We start from the raw sequence: 24,792 nt of genomic DNA, 5'->3' as shown, positions 1-24,792 counted from the left end.
AATAATCGTGCGACCCTGTAAAACAACCCCAGTGTCTGCATTTGTTAACAAGTTTTTTTTTGGTCACAAGCAACATCAAACAAGGCTTGCTAGCTGAGGCACAGTGGGGAGTTTACTGGAAGGATACTCTGCTCGTTTCTTGGAAACGAAACAAGCGGCAAACCACCAGTGCTCAATAAGGAGAAAAGGAGGCAGCCCTGGGATCGGGGGCAACCGGAGGAGGAAGGCCCCCACCAGGGGAAGCGGCCCTCCTGGGGACACCCCGCCACCCCGCCCCCCAAGGCCCACCAGGTGCTCCAAGTTCAGTGAGAGAACCCAGTCACCAGTTCAGGTCCCACATTCTCATCCGCCTCGGTCACAGTACCACCACGGAGTTGACAGCGGAGCTCAGAAATTCGAGAAGTTAGGCCTCCAATGGGCTTCCCAGGTGGCACCAGCAGTAAAGGACCCGCCTGCCGACACAGGAGACGCTGCCTTGAGATCTAAGATCTTGGGTTCAATCCCTGGATTGGGAAGATCCCCTGGAGGAAGGCATGGCAACCCACTCCAGTATCCTTGCCTGGAGAATCCCATGGACAGAGGAGCCTGGCGGGGTACAGTCCATGGGGTCGCAGAGTCAGATATGACTGAAATGACTTAGCAGGAGCACCATGCCGCTGAAAAGTCAAAGACCAATCCCTCCCTCCAGCTCCCCTGCTCCCCCAAATCCTACGAGTTCCCACAGTCAATAGACGCCACCTGAGCTTTGCGTTATTGCTAAGAGACTGAGGGTCTCACGGGAAAGTGGTCTCTTAGAGTTCTGCAGGTTTAGGGAGGAGAGGGTGAGGGCAATGCCCCTCCTCTGCTGTGAATGACAGAAGGTGCTGGGTTGTTGGGTTTTTTTAATTCTTTTTTTTTTTTTTTAAAGTAAAAGTGTTGGAATTGTTGGCTAGAAATAGAAATGAGCCTTTGGGCAGCAACAGAAGGGTAGGAAAAGGAGCTGAGTTTTATCTTGGAGCTCGCAGGGGGATTTAAGTCTGTTTCTGACTGCTCAGCCACGTCCTGTTCCTGATAGACCCTGATGCCAGGAAGGAAGGAGGGCAGGAGGAGAAGGGGGCGACAGAGGACGAGATGGTTGGATGGCATCACCGACTCAATGGACATGAGTTTGAGCAAGCTCTGGGAGTTGGTGATGGGCAGGGAAGCCTGGTGTGCTGCAGTCCACGGGGTCGCAAAGAGTCAAACGCGACTGAACAAGTGTCCTGTTCCAACTGCTTCGCCTCCTCCTCCAACTTGACTTCCCTCCCCCATCATTTCTGAACTCACGCTCCCCCTCCAACCCCTCCTGTGTAACAGCCACGCGCATCCTGAAACATGGTTCATTTATCACACAGGACGTCACCGCTCCCAGTGTGGACAGACAGGCTCCCTGCCGTGGGTCCAGCTGGTTCCAAAGGTGACCTCCCAAGGAGGGGCATCCAGGGCCATCCCCGCCGTCTACTTCCCTCGCTCCCCAACCCCACAACCACCCACCCTGGAACACAGGGAAAGTATCCTCGATCAAAGATCACTGGAAGGCACAACAAAACTATCTCACTGCAGCCTGAATTTAAAAGAACACCTATGGGGGGCACTGCTGAAGGCGAACGCATGTAGGACGTTAGATGGCATCACTGTCTACGGCACACACCAGAGAGAAAGCAAACGGGGCAGCAGAAGATTCACACCTAGTGAAGCGAGTGGAAGACACGTGCGTTTTCACGGTACTGGTTGTTTTTGGTCTTTGTGGATCCCAACTCGTCCCAAAGTTGGCGGGAGGGGTGCCAGGAGGACGGCAGGTCACATGACCACCAGATTTGGTGGCGCACTTAGAATGATCAAAGTTACAGTACAGGCGGCCAGCGGCGTGAAGGGCAGCCTGGGAGATGGTGGCGAGGGCCACGCCACACACGCTAAGATGCCCCGGGCAGTGGCAGTGCTGGTTTCAGGACGGACGTTTCGAGGCGGGAGGACCACCCAGGCTGCCCACCGTGAGGCTGGGGAGGTCTCTTCCCACACCGTGTGGAGCTGGCTCAAAGGCATGTATTAGCGGGGATTCGGGTATCTTCCTGACATAACCATGGTCAAGGAGGCTTGTGAGGACTGACAGTCCAAGGAAGCCAGCTAAGGAGAAGGATTCTGGGTAAGGGAGTTTAGGACAGATCACCGGAGTCCCTGCAGGTCACCCTGAAGAGGCTGGGTTTTATCTCACTGTCAAAGAGGAGCTAGAGCCACCGCCCACCCATAGACACGGCCACGCCCTCCACTGAGGCGCTCAAGACACACAGGCTGGTCATGGAGCCACGTGGCCATCACCCCTTTCACCAGCGTCTCTACTGCCAAGGTCGCTCCTGTGTCACGGAGAAGAGGGAGCCTCCGCGTGAGTCCCCTGCTCTGGGGCTAACACACCCGAAGTTGTTGTTCAGTCGTGTCCAACTCTTTGCGATCCCATGGACTGTAACCCGCCTGGCTCCTCTGCCCATGGGATTCTCCAGGCAAGAATACTGGAGTGGGTCGCCACTTCCTTCTCTGGGCGATCTTCCCGACCCAGGGGTCGAATCTGTGTCTGCAGCATTGGCAGTGGGTTCTTTACCACTGATCCCGGGAAGCCCAATACCCAAAGTGTTCTCCCACAAATAAACACCACGGTTGTATTGTAAGATAGCTGAAAAACATTTTAGCTTTGAGAACCTTTTAGGTAGACCTGGAAAAACTCCAGGAGTAAACACTTGGGCAGAGGTCTGCTTGCTTCTCTAGTGTGGACAGAACTCCTCTCTCCACTGCGAAGAAGGGTCTAGCCATCCCTCTGACCTGCGAGAGGCGCCCACCTGAACTGGATCTCTCCCTTCCAAATATCTCACCTGATGCCCACTAGGGGATCCAGGCAAGGTGCATAGGCAGAAATAGAAACAGAGGAGCAGGGGGGGATTCATTCACACAGTAAACTCCGGAGGCTTATTACTCACAGTCAGCAACTGGGACAAGATCATTTGGTGCAAAACCTGCATCTCAAGCAGAGGCAGTGACCCAGATTATATAGTGTGCATGTGCCCAGATACGACGGACCTGCATGCTTCTGTTTGGGGGGCGGGGATGTGGGGGAGACGGTGGGGAGGAGGGGTAAGGAAGGCAGGGAAGCAGCGGGAATGGAAGTCTGTCCCGGGGCGGGGGAGGCGGGGGGGAAACACAGGCAGAAGTGCCACTTAGGGCTTATTACGTGTTTGAGTGATTCTCACCTTCCCCTCCAAAGGGCAGGATGTCACACTGTACTCAGAGTGACGTTTCCTATGAACCTTAGCGCCTGGAAGGCCTGGGGCCCGTGCTGGGTGTGGGTGGGACAGACCGGGTCAGGAGCAGCAAAGCGTCGCTCTGTACACAGAAGCGTCCGTGGCGATGCAGCAGGAACCCGCCTTTGCTGGAGGAGGCACGAGAAGGGACCGAGGACAGGGGTGGGTGCGCCCCGGCAGTGGGTCAGAAGCTCCTGCAGGCGGGGGTCTGCTCAGAGTTCCCTGGGGCTGCCTGGGGGCCCCGGGAGAGTTCCGAACAGAGAGGAAAGCTCCAGAAACCTTCCTGTGCACCGAGGTGCCAAGACCAGTAAGGAGGGCGCTGCCGTGGGAAAGGGGGTCTAAGCCACGGCCGCGGCCAGGAGCTTCCCGGAGGACATCCAGGGCAACCGGATCTCACCAGGGGCAGCGACGATCACACATGGGAAAGCAGACGGAAGAGATAGCGCTGACTCCAGGGCAAGTGGAATCACCCCGCCATAGAGACGGGGGCAGGCCTGCGTAAGTGCTGGCGGAGACAGGAACCTCTACGGTCGACGCTGGTGGGGCAGCTCCGCAGGTGGGGGGAGCGGAGGGGACACACAGCTCCGTGGGCGCGGAGGGTGAGCCCGGCCGGGCGCAAAGGCCTGGGAGCCCTCCGCCCCAGTGGGTATCACGCCGGGAGCTGGCCCATGTGTTCCATCCAGGGCTCCGTGCAGTGAAAAGGACGGGGCCAGGAACACGCAGTGACGACGAGCCTCTGAGAGTGCCGAGGTACAGGAGCGAGAAGCAGGAGGGGGAGCAGCGAGAGGAAGAGAGGGGGCAAGGAAGCCGGACGAGGAGTCGCAGGGTCCCCCCGGGCCTGGGGTCGTGAGGGCGCCAGGGAGGGGCAGATGGAAGCCCCATGACCGCTGACGCTTGGGATCACAGCCTGGTCTGGGCGCGGATGCGGAAGAGGAGACGCTCTGTTCCCTGGAAACAGCTCAGAGTGAAGAAGCCAGCGTTGAGAAGGAAGGTGGGGGGCACACCGTCAGGGAGAAGGAGGCTGGGCTCTCCCCATCTCTCTGGCCTCAGTGACTCTCCCTGAAAGACCCAGCATAGAAGCTGGCACCCGGCAACCCCAAATCAAGGGATCGCGTCGTCACCAATCTAAGCCGTATGGCGCCAGAGCCTTGCGCGTGTGCACGTTTGTAACATCACGTCGAGACCAGATGAGATGCCCATGTGGCCTGGCAAGCATGCTGCCTAGAATGTTGCCCACAGGGCTCATGACAAAGAACTTGAGGATCCCACGGCAAGTCATGCTGGAGATTCCCTGCACCCCTGACTCTCAGGGTCAGCCTCACGGCAACCACACGGGCAGACCCCGGGAGCCTGGGTCGGGTGCTTCCCGAACTCCGGCCAGGGAACACTCTCCATCCTTTAAGCATTGAGGCAAGATGGTCCTCGATGGGCAACGGTGCTCCAAGTCCCCGAGCGGTCCTGAGGATACGACTCCTGATGAGACAGAAAAGCCCAAACCCTCCCTGGACAGGCTCAACCACAGGGACAGGCTGGGGGAGCAAAGAGGGTGGAGCCTCCGACGGGCCCACTAGTAAGTGCCCGGACCCACTAGGAGCTGGTCTGCCACTTGCCCCATCCGGATTCTCTGTGCACCCAGTCGTTGTATTCTTGGGTCTTGTCGAGGGAAGGAAGGTGGGAGGTAGAGAAGTCAGAGGAGAGAGTGGAGGAGGAGCGAAGCCCGCTTCCTGCGGGCCTCCAGTGCAGCCACAGAGGCGCAGGTCCAAAATCTGGATCCGCTGGTTGGCGGGGTTCTGAGCTACATCCCTAACCCACCCCTTGACTGCAACACGGAGCTCTTTAATCATGCTTTGGAGACAATCAATCTGGGGAGAAATTTCAACAGAGAGAGAGAGAGGAGTGGGAAGACAGCTGCGGGTGGAGGGGAGGCAGAGAGAGTGTGCCCGAATCCAAAGCTGTAGCGAAGATGCTCTGGGACTGCGCACTGCCGTTTATGAAACAGGAATCGCCCCACATGCAGAACTCAGCGCTCGGACGCCGCCTCGCCGAGCTCCAGCCGCAGGGATGCAGGACACGACGGGTTTCTAGGCCAGATCCTAGGGGAGAGTCCAAGAACCACCCCGACTCTGACGCGAGGCCCACTTCTGAGCAGTCCTCCTCCTGGTCCTCAGGCAGACCCGCTGACGTGCCAGGCCCTGACCCCAGGACGACCTGGCTCTGCATCCCCACAGAGCGGCAAGGCTGATCCTGCGACCGTGTGGACTCAGCGCTGCCGTCGGTGTCCCCAGCTCAGAGGCACCTTCATGCAAGACGGGGAGAGTCAGGGCAGGAGGGGAAATCAGAACCTGTGTGGTTTCGTTTCCTCAACCTCTCAACCAATGCCCTTGACTTAATCCATCCACCTAAAAACACTCCCCCCACCCCCCATCTTTAAACAGTGTCTTTACACATGCTAATGAGGCTTCTCCAACAGGCCCCAAAGGTTCTTTAATGCCTCTCTAGGAAAGCAGTCCTCCTTTCTCAAGGTTCTCGGCCCAACGGTCACAAGTTCTGTGAAACGGAGGCGCCCAGAGGTCCCCGGAACAGATGAGAAGGGACCCATGACGACAGCGCTTGGTTCTGCTGCCCTGACTGTTGGCACGCTTGGCATTTCTTCACCCTGCGTGCCATCCGGCCAGAAGAGACCCAGTGCAGGACAGCGATCGGCCTGCCCAGCTGTCGGCAGAGACTCTTAAGGCAGAAACGCTGCCCGCTGGGAAAAGGCTGATGTCAGCTCTAAAGAGCACTGCTCCCAGCTCGGATAAGGAGGTCTTTGTTTTCGGCTGAACTGTGAAAATGAGAAAATGCCTCCAGCCTGACAAACAAGAAACCCACACAACACAGGTCAGGCCCGTGACCTTTCTTTAAAGGTACCACACTTCATTAGCAAAACACTCGCAGGCAGCACACAGCTGTGCCTTTAAGGTCCAGCGGAGCAGCGGGAAAACCACCTTTGCTTCCACCCTGGGCAGGCAGCAAACCCCACCCCACCCCCAGGGCAGGGCGAGTCAGCCCCACTGCTTGGGCTCCACCTCCCTGAACCAAAGCGTTCATTACAGATCTCACGTTCCTTTCAAAAAGAATACACACACTTGCTAGATGCTAAGGAGGATTTCAGAGTTAGTTATTTAGGATAACTGAAATGAAAGGCCATAAAATATCCTCTTAAATCCCAGAACACTTGTGGGAAGACACGCACGCCTGCGTGTTGAAAGCGCAGAAGAAGACAGAATCTGGGGGCTAAAACTTCCCAAGTTCAGATGAAGCCAAGAAGGATGTGGGAGACAGAGAGAACGCACATAGTTTGAGGGATTCTATTTCAAGAATTCTTGATTTATGGAATCTGGAGAGGGGAAAGAAAAAGTGTCTTCATGTATTTAAAGCAAATTATAAAATGCCCCGGCCTGAATGCTTCAGACTAAGGCTGGAAAGATCCCCTGGAGAAGGGAAAGGCTACCCACTCCAGCATTCTGGCCTGGAGAATTCCATGGACTGTGTAGTCCATGGGGTCACAAAGAGTCGGACACGACTGAGCGACTTTCATTTACTATTGGTCTGACTTAATGTTGGTGATGGTTCAGCAGATTCCCTGGTGGCTCAGATGGTAAAGCATCTGCCTACAAAGCAGGAGACCCAGGTTCGATCCCCGGGTCAGGAAGATCCCCTGGAGAAGGAAATGGCAACCCACTCCAAGTACTCTTGCCTAGAAAATTCCATGGATGGAGAAGCCTGGTAGGCTGCAGTCCATGGGGTCCCAAAGAGTTGGACACGACTAAGCGACTTCACTTCAGCAGGTAAGGGCTCCCCAGGTAGCTCAGCTGGTAAAGAATCCGCCTGCAATGCAGGAGACCCCGGTTCAATCCCTGGGTCGGGAAGATCTGCTGGAGAAGGGATAGGCTACCCACTCCAGTATTCTTGGGCTTTCCTTGTGGCTCAGCTGGTAAAGAATCTACCTGCAATGCAGGAGACCTGGGTTTGATCCCTGGGTTGGGAAGATCCCCTGGAGAAGGGAAAGGCTGCCCACTCCAGTATTCTGGCCTGGAGAATTCCATGGACTATATAGTGGCAAAGAGTCGGACACAACTGAGCAACTTTCACTTTCACTAAGTAAAGAATCTACCTGCAATGCAGAAGACACAGGAGATGTAGGTTTCATACCTGGGTCAGGAAGATACCCTGGAGGAGAAAAAGGCAACCCACTCCAGTATCCTTGCCAGGAGAATCCCATGGACACAGGAGCCTGGTGGGGCACAGCCCACGGGTTCGCAGAGAATCGGACACGAGTGAGCGACTCGGCACACAGAGAGACCTTAAACAAGAACACGGTTCCAAAAGCACTTTCCCAAGCATGAAGGCAGAAACCCTTCTCGGCTCACGTGGGCCTCTCCCCTGCAGGGACCCCGTTCCGTTCCGCGTCTTCAGGGGCCAGTGAGCAGCAGCACCCCTTAAGGGAAGCCTCGCATGCAGGGCGGATAGACCCGCCTCGCTCTCTGTTACCAAGGAGCCCTTCCTCGCCGAGGCCCCTGCCCCCCGCCTCTGCTGCCCCTTGGACTGAGAATGTGCACACAGCAGACCATCCAAAACCACAAGGAGTTAAGGTCCTGTATCAAACGATTCACAGCTGCCGGACACGCGCGCCTTTCAGTATGGCGCTAAGATGGTTCCTAAGAGTGCCGGCTGCAGGAACAGCCAGCCTGGTTTTTGATTCCTGGCTGTGTTACCAACCAACTAGCTTGGTGACCTCGAACAAGTTACAACCTCTCAGTTTTACCACCTGCAAAGGAGGGACAATCACACCATCTCAGGGCTGAGATGACGCACGGAGGGATCACACCCACGGAGCGTTCAGCACAGTGCTTAGTACACAATCAGGCTTGACAGACAGTCATGGTCATGACTGAGCCCTGATACAAAGGCTCTCGTGATTCTCCGGATGCTGGGAATCCTAATCTACCACCACTCTCAGGAATGAAAAGTCTGACCCTCTCCAAGGCTTATGTAGACATGGACACAGCAATAACACGCTCTGCCTATAAATACACATTACTGTTTACGTAATAAATATATAGGACTGCTTACCTTTCAAAGCCCTAGTTGCTAGTATGTCAAGGTACAAAAATAGCCCCAAGTTTTCAATTTCCTCTAGGTCTAGTTGGTTTTTTTGTTTTTTTTTTTTCCTAATTGCACTACAGTTGATTTTGGGCTTCCCTCATAGCTCAGTTGATAAAGAATTGGCCTGCAATGCAGGAGATCCCGGTTCGATCCCCGGGTCAGGAAGATCCCCTGGAGAAGGAAATGGCAACCCACTCCAGTATTCTTGTCTGGACAGAGGAGCCTAGCAGGCTAAAGTCCATGGCGGTCGCAAAGAGTCGGACACGACTGAGCAACTCACACACACATACATACTCTTCTCCACAGTGGCTGCAGCAGTTTCCATTCCCTCCGGGTCTAGTTTTAAACTGAAATGAGGAATTCCTTCCTCTACTTTCACAAAGTTTGTGGAATGAACAGTCCCTTGGTAAAGTGTGTCCATACACATCCCCACTAAAGGTGCTAGAGAGATATAAGAAATGGGAGACTCAAAGGAAGCGTGGTGATGCTGCCGAGGAATATGGAGATACTGAACAGATCAGATGCTCCTGAACACCGAGGTGCCATCTATACCATCAACCCTGCTGCAGGGGGACACGCTCATTTTAGTCAGTAAGCAGCGAGGCTTCTTTGTTTTAGCAGAGCTGCTGTTATTACATGCCCAGAACCTGATTTCAAAGGGCTTCCTCCAACTTGCCTGTCACTCTGTAGGAATTACTGGCTTTGAGTCTGGTTTTTCCCTCTTTTTCTGTTCATTCCTACGGGGTCAGGGGGAAAGTGACTAAGGCCAAGGGAGGAAAAAAAAAAGAATAAGCAAGGGAGAAGGAAGAGGAGAGAAGGGAGGAGAACAGACAGCAGAGAACCCGATCCTGGAGAACGCGCTCACGGACACGCGGGCTCAGCTCCCTCAGGCTCCAGGGACACCTCGAAGGCACGGCCGCAGCGGAGAGACAGCCTCGGGGGCCACGGGTCACCCCGGACAGGAGCTCAGAGCAGCAGCAGCAGCCGGGGGCCCTGCCTCCCTCAGCGTGAACTGCTCCCACGGGCCGGGCGGGCGCAGCCGTCACGGCACCGGCCTTCTGCCCTGTCCCGAGGCCAGCGGGGACTACTCTGCACGCGCACACACCACGGACCAGAGAGTGCTCCTCCTCCCACGGGGGTGTGAGCTCCGGGAGCACGCTCCCTGCACGGGGGTCTCATGTTCACTTCAACACAGAGATGATGTGGCAGCTGTCACGCGCCACACACGGGAAGGCTCAGGTGTCGCCCTGACGATGTGATGTCCGTCTTTCAGCGACAGGTCACCCCAGCTCAGGTGAGATGCAGGCGTGACATGATCACGCGACGGCTGGCTTCAGTGTCATGCACAGTAGGGTCAATCCCAGCTCGATCACTGTCACTTTGGACACATTATCCTCTCTATTTCTGCTTCACACACACACCCCATCTTAAAGGGACACACTGACTGTGAGCGTTGAATGAGATAACACACACAGTGTCTGGCATAGGGAGGGTCAGCACAGAGGAAGCACTCAGAATCTACGTTCCCTCCCTCTCACAGGTAACCCAGTGAACGGTCCCTATGCCCGTCACTCACACACACACGGGAGAACCGAGGAGACAGTACTCTCCAGCACACAGTTCTCAGCAGGCTCTGCCAGCCAAGCAGCCTACACTAAGTCTCAAAACCAGGACAAATGCAGCACGCATCCACTGTCAGCCCTCAAGAGTTTTAAACTGTATTACAATACACAAGATGTCACAAACGGACAGCATTATCCACTGCAACAGTATTAGTATAAAAAATTGTCTAAACATCTGAACAAAGGGGATTGGCTGGACCAACCTTGGCACATGCACGCATTAGACTGCTATGCAGCTGTAAACAAGGATGAGGAACCGGCGTGAAGAGATATCCATGATACATCCTTGACTGAAAATATCTGCACTCAAGTGAATATATAAAATATGACACTTTGTGTGTTAGGAATAAAGGGACTGAGAAAATATTCATATACCTGCTTATTTTAACAAACACGCACACGCACACACACACAAGAAGGGTAATCACCTTCAGGGGGAGGGAACAAAAGTGGTGAAAGACACAGGGAAGGGAGTAATACTTCTCCAGTACTTTTCAGTATGGTTTTGACTTTTTCTTCTTTCAGTCTTGTTGAGATATAATTGACGAGACATCACTGTGAAAGTTCAAGGTAAACAGCAGAATGACTTACATATACGGTGATATGACTACCCAGTCTTGGCTTCTAGAAGCACGTTAATATTTCACATATTCAAAAAGCAAAATCAAAAAGGATGGAAAAAATCTCTGAGTGCCAACAAATGAAGAGATTGTAATGAACACAACACTGAAAGGGGTGGGAAAGTAACTTTTGAAGTTGGTATTACTGCTTCAAAGAGGCTGCTATTACACCCTCAGCACCGTCAGTTCAGTCACTCAGTCGTGTCTGACTCTTTGCAACCTCAAGGACTGCAGCACGCCAGGCCTCCCTGTCCATCACCAACACCCAGAGTTTGCTCAAACTCATGTTCATCGAGTCGGTGATGCCATCTAACCATCTCATCCTCCGTTGTCCCCTTCTCCTCCTGCCTTCAATCTTTCCAAGCATCAGGGTCTTTTCTAATGAGTCAGTTCTTCACATCAGGAGGTCAAAGTATTGGAGTTGCAGCTTCAGCATCAGTCCTTCCAATAAATACTCAGGACTGATCTCCTTTAGGATGGACTGGTTGGATCTCCTGGCAGTCCAAGGGACTCTCAAGAGTCTTCTCCAACACCACAGTTCAAAAGCATCAATTCTTCGGCGCTCAGTTTTCTATATAGTCCAACTTTCACATCCATACATGACCACTGGAAAAACCACAGCTTTGACTAAACGGACTTTTGTTGGCAAAGTAATCTCTCTGCTTTTTAATATGCTGTCTAGGTTGGTCATAGCTTTTCTTCCAAGGAGTAAGCATCTTTTAATTTCATGGCTGCAATCACCATCTGCAGCGATTTTGAAGCCCAAGAAAATAAAGTCTGTCACTGTTTCCATTGTCTCCCCATCTATTTGCCATGAAGTGATGGGACCAGATGCCATGATCTTAGTTTTTTGAATGTTGAGTTTTAAGCCAACTTTTTCACTCTCCTCTGTCACTTTAATCAAGAGGCTCTTTAGTTCTTCTTTGCTTTCTGCCGTAAGGGTGGTGTCATCTGCATATCTGAGGTTATTGGTATTTCTCCCAGCAATCTTGATTCCAGCTTAAACTTCATCCAGCCCAGCATTTCGCATGATGTACTCTGCATAGAAGTTAAATAAGCAGGGTGACATACACAGCCTTGACATACTCCTTTCCCTATTTGGAACCAGTCTGTTGTTCCATGTCCAGTTCTAACTGTGGTTTCTTGACCAGCATATAGATTTCTCAGGAGGCAGGTCAGGTGGTCTGGTATTCCCATCTCTTGAAGAATTTTCCAGTTTGTTGTGATCCACATAGTCAAAGACTTTGGTGTAGTCAATAAGGCAGAAGTAGATGTTTTTCTGGAACTCGCTTGCTTTGTCGATGATCCAACGGATGTTGGCAATTTGATCTCTGGTTCCTCTGCCTTTTCTAAATCCAGCTTGAACATCTGGAAGTTCACGGATCACATACTGTTGAAGCCTGGCTTGGAGAATTTTGAGCATTACTTTGCTAGCGTGTGAGATGAGTGCAATTGTGTAGTAGTATGAGCATTCTCTGGCATTGCCTTTCTTTGGGAGTAGAAAGAAAATTGACCTTTTCCAGTCCTGTGGCCATTGAGTTTTCCAAATTTGCTGGCATATGGAATACAGTGCTTTCACAGCATCATTTTTTTAGGATCTGAAATAGCTCAGCTGGAATTCCACCACCTCCAGGAGCTCTGTTCATAGTGACACTTCCTAAGGCCCACTTGACTTCGCACTCCAGGATGCCTGGCTCTAGGTGAGCGATCACACCCTCATGGTCATCTGGGTCAGGAAGGTCTTTTTTGTACAGTTCCTTCTGTACAAGAAGAGTTCCTCAGCTTAGGGTGGGGAAACAATCTACAGATCTTAAATTCTTCTTAGCAGGTTTGTTTTTCAGAATGCTAAGGGCACAGCAACTCTGCCACTCTGATGTGTACTGCAGGACGGAACACTAAAGGAGTTGATATTGCCGTAACCATGGAGATAGAAGATGCACTGGGATGGGTGAGGAAGAGCTCTGTGGAGTTGAATTAAAACTGCAGTATTAAAGTGAACCCATGACTCCCTAGCTCCTTTCACTGAGTATAGAAACCAAGCTTCCTCTGATGCCAGAAATGCTGTGTGTGTATGCTGTCCAGTGTGGTAGCCATGAGCCACATGTGGCTACAGAGCTGAAAATGGGGCTAGTATGACTAAGGAGCTGAGTTTTTAACTTTATTTGAAGTGAAATGTGAACGGCCACACGCAACCATGTCTACTATTAATACACGAGACAACTCAAGTCTAGAGGCAATGATACCACAGTTAACACTTAGCACCCAGATCTTGGCTTCTAAAGACTACTCCCCACTGAAAGGAATCAGATGCAGAAACCTTACAAGGTAAGCACGTGGTCTGCCAGACAGCAAGAAAGGGCTTCATGTAAGAAGGACACAGGAGTCAGCTGAAGGGGCTCTTATCTGCCAAAATCAGGGACAGTTAAACTCACCTAATAAAAGAGGAGCCCTGGAGTCCATAGGAATGACAGACGGGTGACAGGAGAGCTCTTCCACATCGGCTCACACTTGAAAACCAGGATCACAGATGAAATGACTTCTGAAATTCATTCTGGTAAGGTGAATCTCACCCTAACCCTTGCCTCATACCTTAGTCCACTTTCTTTCTAAGTGGCAGACAGAGTACTTTTCAATTCCCAAACAAGACATTCATGTTCTTAACACTTTTCTTAGGCAATAAAAAAATCAGAACAAATAAGCCAAAAAAACACAAAAATTCCTCAGGGCCACCCTTTCAATAAGCAGTTCAAATGACCTGGAATTCTCAATTTCCAAAATCTGGAGAAATCACTAGGGGAACCTCTGCTCTCTCCCCTTCCTTCCCTAAAGAAATCAGAAGACAGTCATACTCTGTAGCTTCCTACCCTGCCTCAATCTTACCCTCGCTCTAGTGGAAAATAACTCAATATGATGGTTTTGTGAAATGCAGCCAAAGCATACATCTTTGAGGACCCCCCTCCTCTCCACATGTCTGGAGGAGGAAATGGCAACCCATTCCAGTGCTCTTGCCCAGAAAATCCCATGAACAGAGGAGCCTGGCGGGCGATAGTCCACGGGGTGGCAAAGAGTCAGATGAGGCTGAGCACAAGTCCTCTTCACACGAATCTGTAGTTTAGTATGGAAAACTTTCAGGCACCTTAAATAAAAAGGAGGGCATGCACTACAGTTTAAATGGCAAACATTTCATCAAATCAAGCAACGCACTTACTAAGCATCCTACCTCACAAAGTCGTAAGAGGAGAAGTATCTTTTAAACCTGCCTCCAAAACTAATCATCCGGGTCTTGGAAAACACGCATGGCAAACTTTTCACTAAATCAAGCAACACACTTACAAGCTACCCTACCCCATGGAGTCATAAGAGGAGAAGTATCTTTTACACTGCCTGTAAAACTAGTCATTCGGCTCTTAGAAGACACACACCGAAACCTCAGCAATGTTACTGAGATGAGGAGCTACCCCTCGGCAACAAGCGACACTGCACGTCTTTCGTCTCTAAGTCCAGGCGGTTGGCCGGCGCTGCTGTTTCTGTTCTAAACCTGTCTGAGGACATCGACTGTGAGTTGCACAGGAACTCCCCAGTTCTCTATTACCGGCACTTTATAGAGTATTCACAGTGTCATCAGAGAACCTGTGCATCAAGGTCATATTTGCAACCACAAGATCATTTTCTAAATGCTTTGACATTCTAATAATATCAGTAATGATAGAAGCTCTGCTTACTATCTGAGCACTGCGCTCGGCACTCATCCTTTGCGGAAGGAACCTACTCCCACTGAGAAATAAGCAAGCTGGGATGAATCTGAACCCATAACCCAGTTATGACTTTCAAACATCACATTCGCCGTTAACAGTGCTCTGGTTTCCTATCATCACCGATATCTGAGTCATGGACTCTGTGATAATAAAAGCAGTAACTCTCATCAACTGGCTATTGTACTGTGCCCAACTCCATGCATATCTCCACTCCATACTGCTCACAACAGCTCTACACACGAACTCAGCACTGCCGCCGTAGAGAAGGATATCGGGCCCAGGTAAATGAAGTGATTTGGTAAGTAGCAGACCTGGGATTTCAACTAAGGCACGTCTGATCACAAAACACACCTTCTCACAGCCAGCTCCCACTTCCTTCCTTTTCTTTTTTTTTAAAAAAAAAGACCAAATGTCTCTTGTTTGGGTTTGGGGAAAGACAGAGATTCCTAGTGACAAAAGAATGAACTGCCAACAGTTGGACGCCCAGCATCTAAGTTATGAGCCTCCCCTGTTTGCGAGAGGTCATTGTTGTGCAGAGCCTCACTGCTGGATTCCTGATCGTAGCAAATTCCAGGCTCCAGACTGCAGGCTCAGCCTCTGACTAACACCGCAGTGATTTACCGAGCATAAACGCCACTGTCAGGGTGTCTTATGACCGCACACACAGCCCAGCGCGCTGGAATGCCGGAGATGCCGAGGGCTGCTGGCGCACTCCGCGCCCTCGCACCACTCGAGGTCCCCGCCTCCAGACTCAGCTCCACACTCCTGCCAGAAAACAGCAGCGTCCTTGGAAGAACTGGGGAAGCCGAGCATCTTGAATGATCACTGCACGCTAACTCACGCGTGGGGAGGGGAAAGGAACAGGGCCGTTCACCTCCGCCCTCTGCCGAGCCCCCGGGCTCTGACCACACCCACCCGCCAGAGCAGCCTCCCCGCAGAGTGGGGGGGGTCTCTGAGTCCAGCAAACATACAAAGCAGTATCCACTCCCTCCGCAGGGTGTGCGTGTGAGAAACACAACAGTGGGGGGGGGGGCGGGGAGCAAAACTAGGGCACACGGAAGCACGCGGGTTTCCCAACACAAACGTGGTGATGTCACACAGACTCCAGCTCTCATCTCAACAGAGGAGGACACGGAGGCAACTCGCGTGCAGACTGCAGGGAGCAGCACCCCCCCACACAGCCCCAGGACCGCGGCCTCAGGACCACTTCTCGGAGGGCAGGAGCCGGAGTGTTCAGACCCAAACATGAAAACCACCCTCCGCCGTGGGAAAGTCTCAGCTGTGTGTCACGAACACACCGGCGAGCCCGCGTGCCTACATCTCAGGCAGCTGGCGTTTCCCAGCCGGGGTCCAGGGGTGCTGGCCCCTCCGGTCACTGCCCCGGCCCCTAAGGACACTCAGCAGGGATCAGTCCCCACCAAGAAGCAGCTGGCAGGGACCAGGCAAGGGAGGCAAGTCTCCCCGATGCCCTCCTGAAGCCGCTTGAGCCAAGTTACCCCGGTGGGGAGCGCACGCGAACGGCGGACACATGGGGCAGAGGTCACCTCCCCGAAGTTATTAAAACCAGTTAAATGGCCCCTCCGGGCAGGGAGCCGGGGGGGGTGGGGGGGGTGTGGGGAGGACTAGCAGACACCTTCTCCCTTCGGAGTCAGCACAGAGCAGCCGGAGAAGCGGGGCCCCGCAGGCCCCCGTGAGCTGGGCCGGCTGCGGAGAGGGGGACACTTACAGGTGGGGGGCGAAGATGCGACTCATCTTGGAAGCATGGTCAGCGTCACAGTCCAGGTCGTCGTCACCGGGGTCCACGCCGAACTTCCTCTTGCTGGGACTGATGGGCGGGGGCCCCGTGCGGTGAGCGGTGAGGGCCGAGGCCACCGGGAGGGTCTGCAGCCGGGGCTCCCCTCGGAGAGCAGCTTCACCTGCACAGAGACAGAGGTATGTCAGCGTGGTCACCAGGCAGGACAGAAGCGCCCGCCCGCCCCCACGACTCCCGGGGGAAAGTCGCTGGCAACGTGATGGGCTGCCCCGGGGTGCTCAGAACGGGCCCAGGCCCGCAGTGAGCTGCCGGGCATGAGACTTTCTACATAAACGTGGCTTCCCAGCACGATCGCTCTTGTCTCCCCCAGCTTCACTGAGATATAATTGACATATAACGTTGCACGGCTTCACGGTGAACCACGTGTTCATCTGTTACACTTAAAGACTGCAAAAACGTCACCCCAGAGCGAACTACATCATTACGTCACATAACCATCCTCTCCCCTTCAGCAACTTTTTAGGGTCTAGGTTAAAATAAAAACTTGCAGTAAAGTAACGGGGGAGTGCAGACCATGAACCACCTCAGGAGTTAACTGAAAGCATGAAAGGTCTTTTGACTTGTGGGTGATTCAACTGCTGATCTGGAAGAGGATGACCTAACCGTGGCTTCATTAAACCCCTCACCTCACTTCTCTTGCTTGTTACATTTTTATTATGTTTTTGGTATGTTATTTTTTTTTTAAAGAATGAGGAAATTTTCTGGGCTCATAGTTCACGTATTTGCCCCCAGTGTTAAAACACCATGGTTTAATGGGAAATAAGCATTTTTCCCTCAGACTACACTGAAAACCTGCATGTCACAAACATCATGACTATGATCTACACCGCGTCTCCGTGAGTAATTTGTCACGAGCTGATGCACAGGGGCAGCTCTCAAAATACCTTCAAAGTCGGACACTCACATCAGAGTTCACATTCTGATCGGATTCGACATCTGGGTGTTTTTCACTCCTGTTTCAGAAAGGCTTTGAGCGAACAGCTAACTTTGGGCCTCCTTATGAATTAAAATAATCATAACCTTTCATTTTAAAAATGGTTATGTACCTTCTAATATTTGTAAGTGAGAGTAATATTTACTTTTAAGAGCAAACTTCGTTTTCTAAGTCATGGAACGGGGCGGGGGGGCGGGGTTGGTGGTTTACCTAAAATTCTCACAAATAATAACCCCTCTGTGGTGCTTCTGATATTTGGCCTCAAAGGCCTGACCATTTCTGTTTCCACTTGGGTCCCCATTCAAGAGTCACACTGGGATAAAGGCCTGTGGAACCTGAGAGAGGCGACCTTCATCTGCCACACTAATATTCCTATCATCACAGATGCGTGGGCAGTTCTAACAGTCGCTCGCTTCACACACACACGACAAACATGACCCTGTTAGGAGGAGTGAGGGGAATTTAAAAAAAAACACCTTCTTCATGTTTACCAGGGAAAATAAAAACTTTGCCAATTTAGTCAGCAGGATATAAGCTAGCAAACATACGGTCACCCGTAAGCCACCTCCAGTCAGGATTTCTTTTAAGGGCTCTGGTCCCAAAGCAAACTGGAACTTTCCATCTTAAATAAAATACCTAAAAAAACAAGCCCCGTGCTGGCCTCAGAAATGCAGCAGGATTTTGGTTGACCCTCTACTTCCTAGTAAGTCGTTTCTAGTTTAAACAAACAAACAGCACTGCTGATGTCTGTATCTTGATAAATCAGAAAATACCCCAAGTCGGCCCCTCCTCCACAGAGCATCAGCAGCGCGGTTAACTTCTGGAGGAGCCCCGTAAGACCCCCAGAAATTCAGCAACTGCAGAAGAAGCCTCATCCCCAAGGCCCGGCGCCAGCGTGCGCTCCACCCAGCGTTTCTCCATGTCCTTGGAAGGATACGCGGGGTGAGGAGGACTCCGTGTGGACCCCTGGGCTTTGGGAGCCATTTCGTAAAGATGCCAGATGTGTGGCAACAGCAGTTGCCATGGAAAACTGCCACTATAGCAACAAAGGAAGAGTCGCTCCCAAAAAAAGGAAGAGTCACTCATTACACAAACGTTTGCCGTTACGTGAAAAGCACAACCCTTGGGGTAAGAATTACATTCCCGCTCCACTCCCCAGCTCCCATCCTTGTACAAGTTCTTGGGCTTGTTTGCATTTAAGTTCATCAAACGGATGCGCTGGCGTGTGCCCCAGTCCACAGGAATGAATCTTTTGACAACACTGGAGATAGGGGACCTGGGGGGTAGAGGACCCACGGAGGAAGCACGGGTGGTCCTGCTCCCCCTGGGGGTCCTCCAGAGACGATGGGGACATGCCTGCCGTCAGTACTGGACTCCTCTGAGTGACCGATGTGACCCACTCAGGGTCACACGTGGGCGGGTTAACAGTCCCAAGAGCCATGCCCGCTGCCTGTCAGACTAACATTCCCCTCCCTGGGCCTCCATGCAACCAGGGGGTGGACCAGCTAGCCTCTCACATTCCTTCACACCCAATTCTGTGGTCCACAATCCCCTCATCTATTAGGTAACCAACCAGCCAACATTTACTGAGACCTGGTACTGTGTGCGAAGTCGCTTCAGTCGTGTCCGACTCTTTGCGACCCCATGGACTGCAGTCTGCCAGGCTCCTGTGTCCATGGGATTCTCCAGGCAAGAACACTGGAGTGGCTGGGGGGCCGTTTCCTCCTCCAGGGGATCTTCTGGACTCAGGAATCCAACTCTCTCTTCCTATATCTCCTGCACTGGCAGGCGGATCCTTTACCAATTAGTTGTGAAATACTGAACTAAGACATCAAAACCCAAAGTATGGACCTCCGATCTTAGATGGTTAAAAAAAAAAAGAGAGAAGCTATAGTCAAATACATTTGGAAACCATGAGATTAAACAATTCTCCCAGGAGTTCCTTCCTGACTTCCTAAAGCACGCATCAGTCTCTAAGAGGCAATCGCAGCAGCGGTGGCTTCCGTGACCCCGCCCCAAGGCACCCTACACCTAGGTAGACTCAGCCTTCCACGCGGCCCCACCCTCACCCAGCCAGCCAGGAGCTCTCCAGTCACTGACAAAACACGATCCAGGCTGCTCCAGCCTTCACACGCAACATCTGGTCCCAACTGGGTTTCCCACCTGTGTCCCCAGTATTCCTCTTTCTAGGCTTTGAAAATCTTAGCCCTAAAAGTTAACCGGTCACCACACAACACAGAGAACTCACAATCTTTACTTGGGTTCTCCCCCTAATCTTCTGGTATTCAATCCTATACATAAGGCCAACTAAAAATGCCACCTCCTTCAGGCTGCCTTCCTTGATTCCTCTATCTGAAAATCATCTCTTTTCCTGACGCTCATAGAAATGTATCACTAGGGCCCTTCCCACTTTGTGTCTCTTGAAGTAAGGGACACTGTATTCATTTCCTATCCTTGGAGCAGAGACCCCAGTGTATTCCACACAGCAGAGGGTCACGATACACTGACAATGTGTGTATAAGGCCAGGATGCCCAGGAACAGAGTTTGGGGATATGTTAAAGATTAAAAAATAGTAGAATAAGGACTTTTTAAAGATCAATTTGAGTATATATTTATATGAAGAACTCTTTAAAATTCAATAACAGAAAGATAACCCAAATTAAATAGAGGAAAGGATCTGAATAGAACTTTCTCCAAAGAAGGTCTACAGATGACCAGTAACCAAGCAGGAGGAAATATCTTCAACATAATTAGTCGTGCGTGCATGCGTGCTTGGTCGTGTCCAACTCTGGGCAACCCTATGAACAGTAGCCCCTCAGGCTCCTCTGTCCCTGGGATTCTCCAGGCAAGAATACTGCAGTGGATCGCCATGCTCTCCTCCAGGGGATCTTCCCAAACAAGGGATCAAACCTGCATCTCTTAGGTATGCTTGCACTGGCAGGCAGGTTCTAGCCACTAGGAGGCCAGGCTAAACAGACACAGGACGTGTGCTGGTGAGGACGTGGACAGGTTAGAACCTTCGTGTCTTCCTGATGTGAATGTAAAATGGTGCAGGTGCTAGGGAAAACCACGAGGGGCAGCTTCTCAAATGGTTAAGCACAGATCCAGCCACCCCCCTCCAAGGTAGAGAGATACAAGAGAAATGGGAACACACAATCACACAAGACCGAGCCACGAATGTTCACAGCAGCTGTGTTCTTCATAGCCCCAAGCCCACACACCCAGCGCGGAGCAGACGCAGGAAACGTGGTCTATCCACACGCGGGAGTGTCGTTATTCGGCCACAAGAAGGACTGAAGCCCTGATTCGTGCTCCATCACCGGCAAACCTAGCGGACAGGATGCCGAGTGAAAGAAGCCAATCCGAAAGGCCACGTGCCGTCTGGCTCCATTTTATGCCATGTCCACAACAGGCAAATGCGAGGAGACAGAAAGTAGATTCGTTTTAAAATAAAGGAAAGTAGATTGGTGGCAGCTGGGAGTTGGGAGAAGTCCAGGGTGGGACATGACTGCTAGGGAGGGCAGGGTTTCTCTTGGGAATGATAACAAAATGTTCCTAAATGTGATGAAGGCTGCAGAGCCCTGTGAATACAATAAAATTCACCGTCTCATGTGCTTTAAGTGGGCGAACGGTACGATAATGTGAATTACACTTCCCTAGAGCTGTATTTATAAGTAGGTGAAAGAAGATCCCACTGTGACGAGATCCTTGTCTCCACAATTAACTGTTAAATAAGAACAAGCACCCATTAATTGTCCCTGAAATAAAAATAAGCCTCTTGTTACTATAGCTATATCTTTCTACTATGTCATGGTCAGATAACTTTCTAAATATTTATCAAGTGTAAAAAAAAAAAAAATCAGAGCAGAAGAGCTTGAGGTTATGCAGGCACTTGGGTTCATCAGAATCCTATTAAGCTCCGGCTCAGCTTTTAATCAGACCGTGTTTGAGTGTCTATTACACGCCGAAGGCTGTGCGAAGTGCTGTCAGAAAAAAAACAGATGACGAAATTTTTATACAGACTCTGACCACAAGCAGGGAAGGGAAAGAATACACACCAAAAAGAATTTATCTTGGGGTATAAAAGGCTTTTTTCTTTTGCGCTAATGGGTATGCTAAATCTCACAATGGTTTGGTAATTTGAAAAAGGAAAAATGATCTTTCTTTGTCAAGAACAAACAAGAGAGGGGCACTTGAGCTGTCTGAGGAAGCCGGTATTTTAAGTTTCTGAGTTGGCTTAGCTACAATTGTCAATTTAACTTTTTTTTTTTAAGAGATTACAATTATAACTAAAGGAGCTCGACTCAACCTGTATCTGGCCTGTTAAATAGAAGATAATTTTATCCAGGTATCTGTTACCGAAGAACAGTGCCTAATGGATACAAAAATTAGTTCTTATTTCCAGTCATGATAGTAGTTTTAGTAAATGGATCAAAAGTGTTCCTTAATTATTTTTCCAAATTTTGAAGATGAGCAAGGATTTTGGCCCAAGATTTCACAAGAGTCAGCATATACTAATTTCAAATTTAAAAAAAAAGTTTCACAGAGTGAAAGAAAAAAGAAAACCACTTAGCTTTATGATGTGCTATATAATGATTCTGGTGAGATATCAGAGGAAAATCCTGCTTTCCAAGTCAGAATGGGGACGAAGGGAAGAGAGATCAAAGGAGAGAGATGAGCCCCAGGAATCCACAGCTTCGATTCAGAGTCATGTTCCTGCCACAACTAAAGCTTCTAGGACTCTAGACTTCCTACACTATAATGAAACTGACCCTTGTCCTTCATCAGGTGGCATCTTTGGATGAGAGGTGTGTCTCTTTCTTTGGGGGACGTGACACATGGTCCATCTTAGACCAGACCCAGTGCGGAGCCTCACTGGAGGGCCTTCAAAACGGCGCCTGTCTCTTTAACCTTGGGGGCCCACGTGCCTAGCTGCTCAGTCGTGGCCGACTCTCTGCGACCCCAGGAACTGTAGCTCGCCGGGCTCCTCCGTCCATGGGCTCCTCCAGGAGAGAATACTGCAGCGGGTTGCCATTTCCTCCTCCAGGGGATCTTCCCGACCCAGGGATCAAACCCGGGTCCTCCGGGACTGCATGCGGGTTCTTTACCGCTCCCTCAGGGAGGCCCCTTGAGTTCACGCTGACGGCCTGCCTCTGGCTCTCATCTCTACACGCTCCGTAACGTGGATCTTCCAGAGGTGGCTGACAGAGAAGCACTCACCTGTTACCGGACACGCTGGACAAGGGGCGGGGAGAAAAAGCTGCAACTGAGACCCCTGACCGCTGACCTCACAGCTGAAGGAGATTTGGTTAAAAACCAAGAACCCTTCGCAGGCTCGGCCTTCCAGCTTCATTTCCTTATTTCAGCGCTGCAAGAAAGCTGTTGTTCGTCAGTGGAGGCCTGGGAGAAAGGTGGTCTGGTCCACAAAAACGCAGACCTTCACCACGGAGAGGAGGCCACGGGGCTGGTTCAGAGAGGTAAAGAGACCCCAGGACAAGGCGGGGGGCGGGCGCCAGACCCGGGCCAGCTCCCCGCCACGCCTCCTCCTCACCAGCTCTGCGGCCGCATTGAAGACTGTGCGTGACGCAGGGGAGGTGAACCAAAATCGCGGCATTGACTGTGGCTATGTGGAGACCAGTCAGGCGGCGCAAGGCTGAAATGACTGTGTGTTTAAGGATTCTCTTGCTATAACGTCTCCCGCTCCAGTATCCTGGCCTGGACACTTCCATGGACAGAGGAGCCTGGCTGGCTACATACAGTCCTTGGGGTGGCGGAGAGTCAGACATGACTGAGCAACTAACACGTGCTATAACTTCTACGGATTTTTCATGAACCGCTATGCCTCACTCGACGGAGAGTTTCCTGCCACAATTTACATCTTGGCTGTGTCCAAGATTTTATGTTCTCCTCTCCTCCTCGTCTCTTTTATCGTGTCGGAACCTAAACCAAAGAGGTATGAAAACCACGGCCCGGTCCCCCAAGCCGGCCGCCCAGCAGTGGGCTCCGTCTCCCGTCTGACCACAGCCCACAGCAACCAGCTGACATCACCCTGCTGGCAGGGAAGCACCTGATAAAACAAACGCGCTCCACATGTCCCAACCCATCTCCCACCTCACGGCCCGGCAGCCGGGGCGTATGCCTGTTCTCTCAAAGAATACTGCTTTGTCTCACGGGCCAGCAGCTGGGGAGGAGACAGCGAAGTCACCCGCTCTCCAACGGTTCACTTGTGGCTATTCTTGACTGCTCTCTGCAACGGAGGGCTGTTGGGCAACACGATGAAACCCGGGTGAGCCAGCGGAGATAAAAGATGTGACGTAGCGTCTGCCAGCAGTGCAGAGATCGCATGCGAGGCTACAACCCAGGGACGGAGCGCGCGCACCCCCACCCTCCCACGTCGCCAGAGGTGTCCCACCAAGTGCCTTTCCCACCGTCACTCGAGACGCACAGCTCTGATCCTGCAGCCCGATCACACGTCTGGAGGCCGAACCTCGGCTAAAGGCCACTCCTGCAGTCAGTCAGGACATGGGCATGGGGGGGGCGGGTCTCTGCCAGACGCCTGACGGAGCTTGGTTTGAGCTGTTCTTGCCTTGTCTTTGAGCAACAGTGAGACCGTTGGTGGGGGCGGACTAAACCTACAACCCACATGACTGACTGCTAATAATATATATTAAGGATAACAAAACCATTGTAAAACTTGCAGACTTGAAACACACCCTGTTTTCATTAGAATTCCAAGCACTCCAAATAATCTTGTAGACGTGTCTACAAGATACTTTGTCAGGACCTTCTTATATCTTAAGGGAATGGCGAACCACTTCGGTACATATCCTATTTTAAAATCATTTAAAAATCTGAGCTCTTATTCTGGGTTCTCCTGACTATAGTCCTGTAAAGGAAGAGAAGGAAGGAAGGAGAGCTCACATCCTGCAGCCAAGGAAATCAATGTTTCAAGAATGGGTGAACGTGGACTTCCCTGGCGGCCCAGAGGTTAAGACCCTGCACGTCCACTGCAGGAGGCACGGGTTCGATGCAAGGTTGGGGAACTAAGACCCTGACTGCTAGGCCGTGCCACACACCACACAGCGCAGAAAAAAAAGAAAAAAGAATGGGTAAATAATTCAAGTCACAAAGCAAATTAATAGAAGGGCAGAAAGGAGAAACCGGGCATTTAGATTTCTCAGCTTTCATGGTCCTTCTAGCTGTGCAGGGTGCCTTACAGGTCAAGGAAAGGAAGTGGGAGGAAGACAACTGAAGGCAGGAAGTCGGAAAGAGAGTGGCAGGGCGGTGGGGTGAGGGCAGGAAGGGGGCCCGATGGGCTGAATAATGCCCCCGGGATTCTTATGTCGCAGTCCTAACACCCCAGTACTCAGAATGTGACTTACGTGGAGACAGGGTCATTTGGGTGGGCACCCAGACAAAACGACTGATGTCCTTATGGGAGGAGATGAGGACACAGACCAACACAGAGGAAAGACCACGTGAACGTGAAGACAGACATCTACCAGCCAAGAGAAGAGGCCTCGTGTGAAACCAACCCTGCCGACACTTTGATCTCAAAGTCCGGCCTCCAAAACTGTGAGAGCAGCTGTCTTCT

The 24,792-nt window shown here is 51.5% G+C and overlaps 1 protein-coding gene and 1 non-coding gene across 5 annotated transcripts in view; one reads left to right on the top strand and one right to left on the bottom strand.

Moving 5' to 3' along the window:
• VGLL4 (vestigial like family member 4) overlaps positions 1 to 24,792 on the bottom strand; it is a 152,841-nt gene that overhangs the window by 20,207 nt on the left and 107,842 nt on the right. For all 4 annotated transcript variants that reach the window (XM_043442244.1, XM_043442245.1, XM_043442243.1 and 1 more), the window contains one exon: positions 16,177 to 16,366. In XM_043442244.1, coding sequence (XP_043298179.1) covers positions 16,177 to 16,366 — 190 coding nt within the window. The remainder of the gene's footprint in view (positions 1 to 16,176; positions 16,367 to 24,792) is intronic.
• Positions 6,928 to 7,000, top strand: TRNAC-ACA. Its single transcript has one exon. It is a non-coding gene; the product is annotated as a tRNA-Cys (tRNA).

The sequence above is a fragment of the Cervus canadensis genome, chromosome 22 (genome assembly GCF_019320065.1).
Source record: "Cervus canadensis isolate Bull #8, Minnesota chromosome 22, ASM1932006v1, whole genome shotgun sequence".
Taxonomy (NCBI): domain Eukaryota; kingdom Metazoa; phylum Chordata; class Mammalia; order Artiodactyla; family Cervidae; genus Cervus; species Cervus canadensis.
The sequence above is the reverse complement of the archived record's forward strand: the minus strand, read 5'-3'. Positions and strand labels throughout refer to the sequence as shown.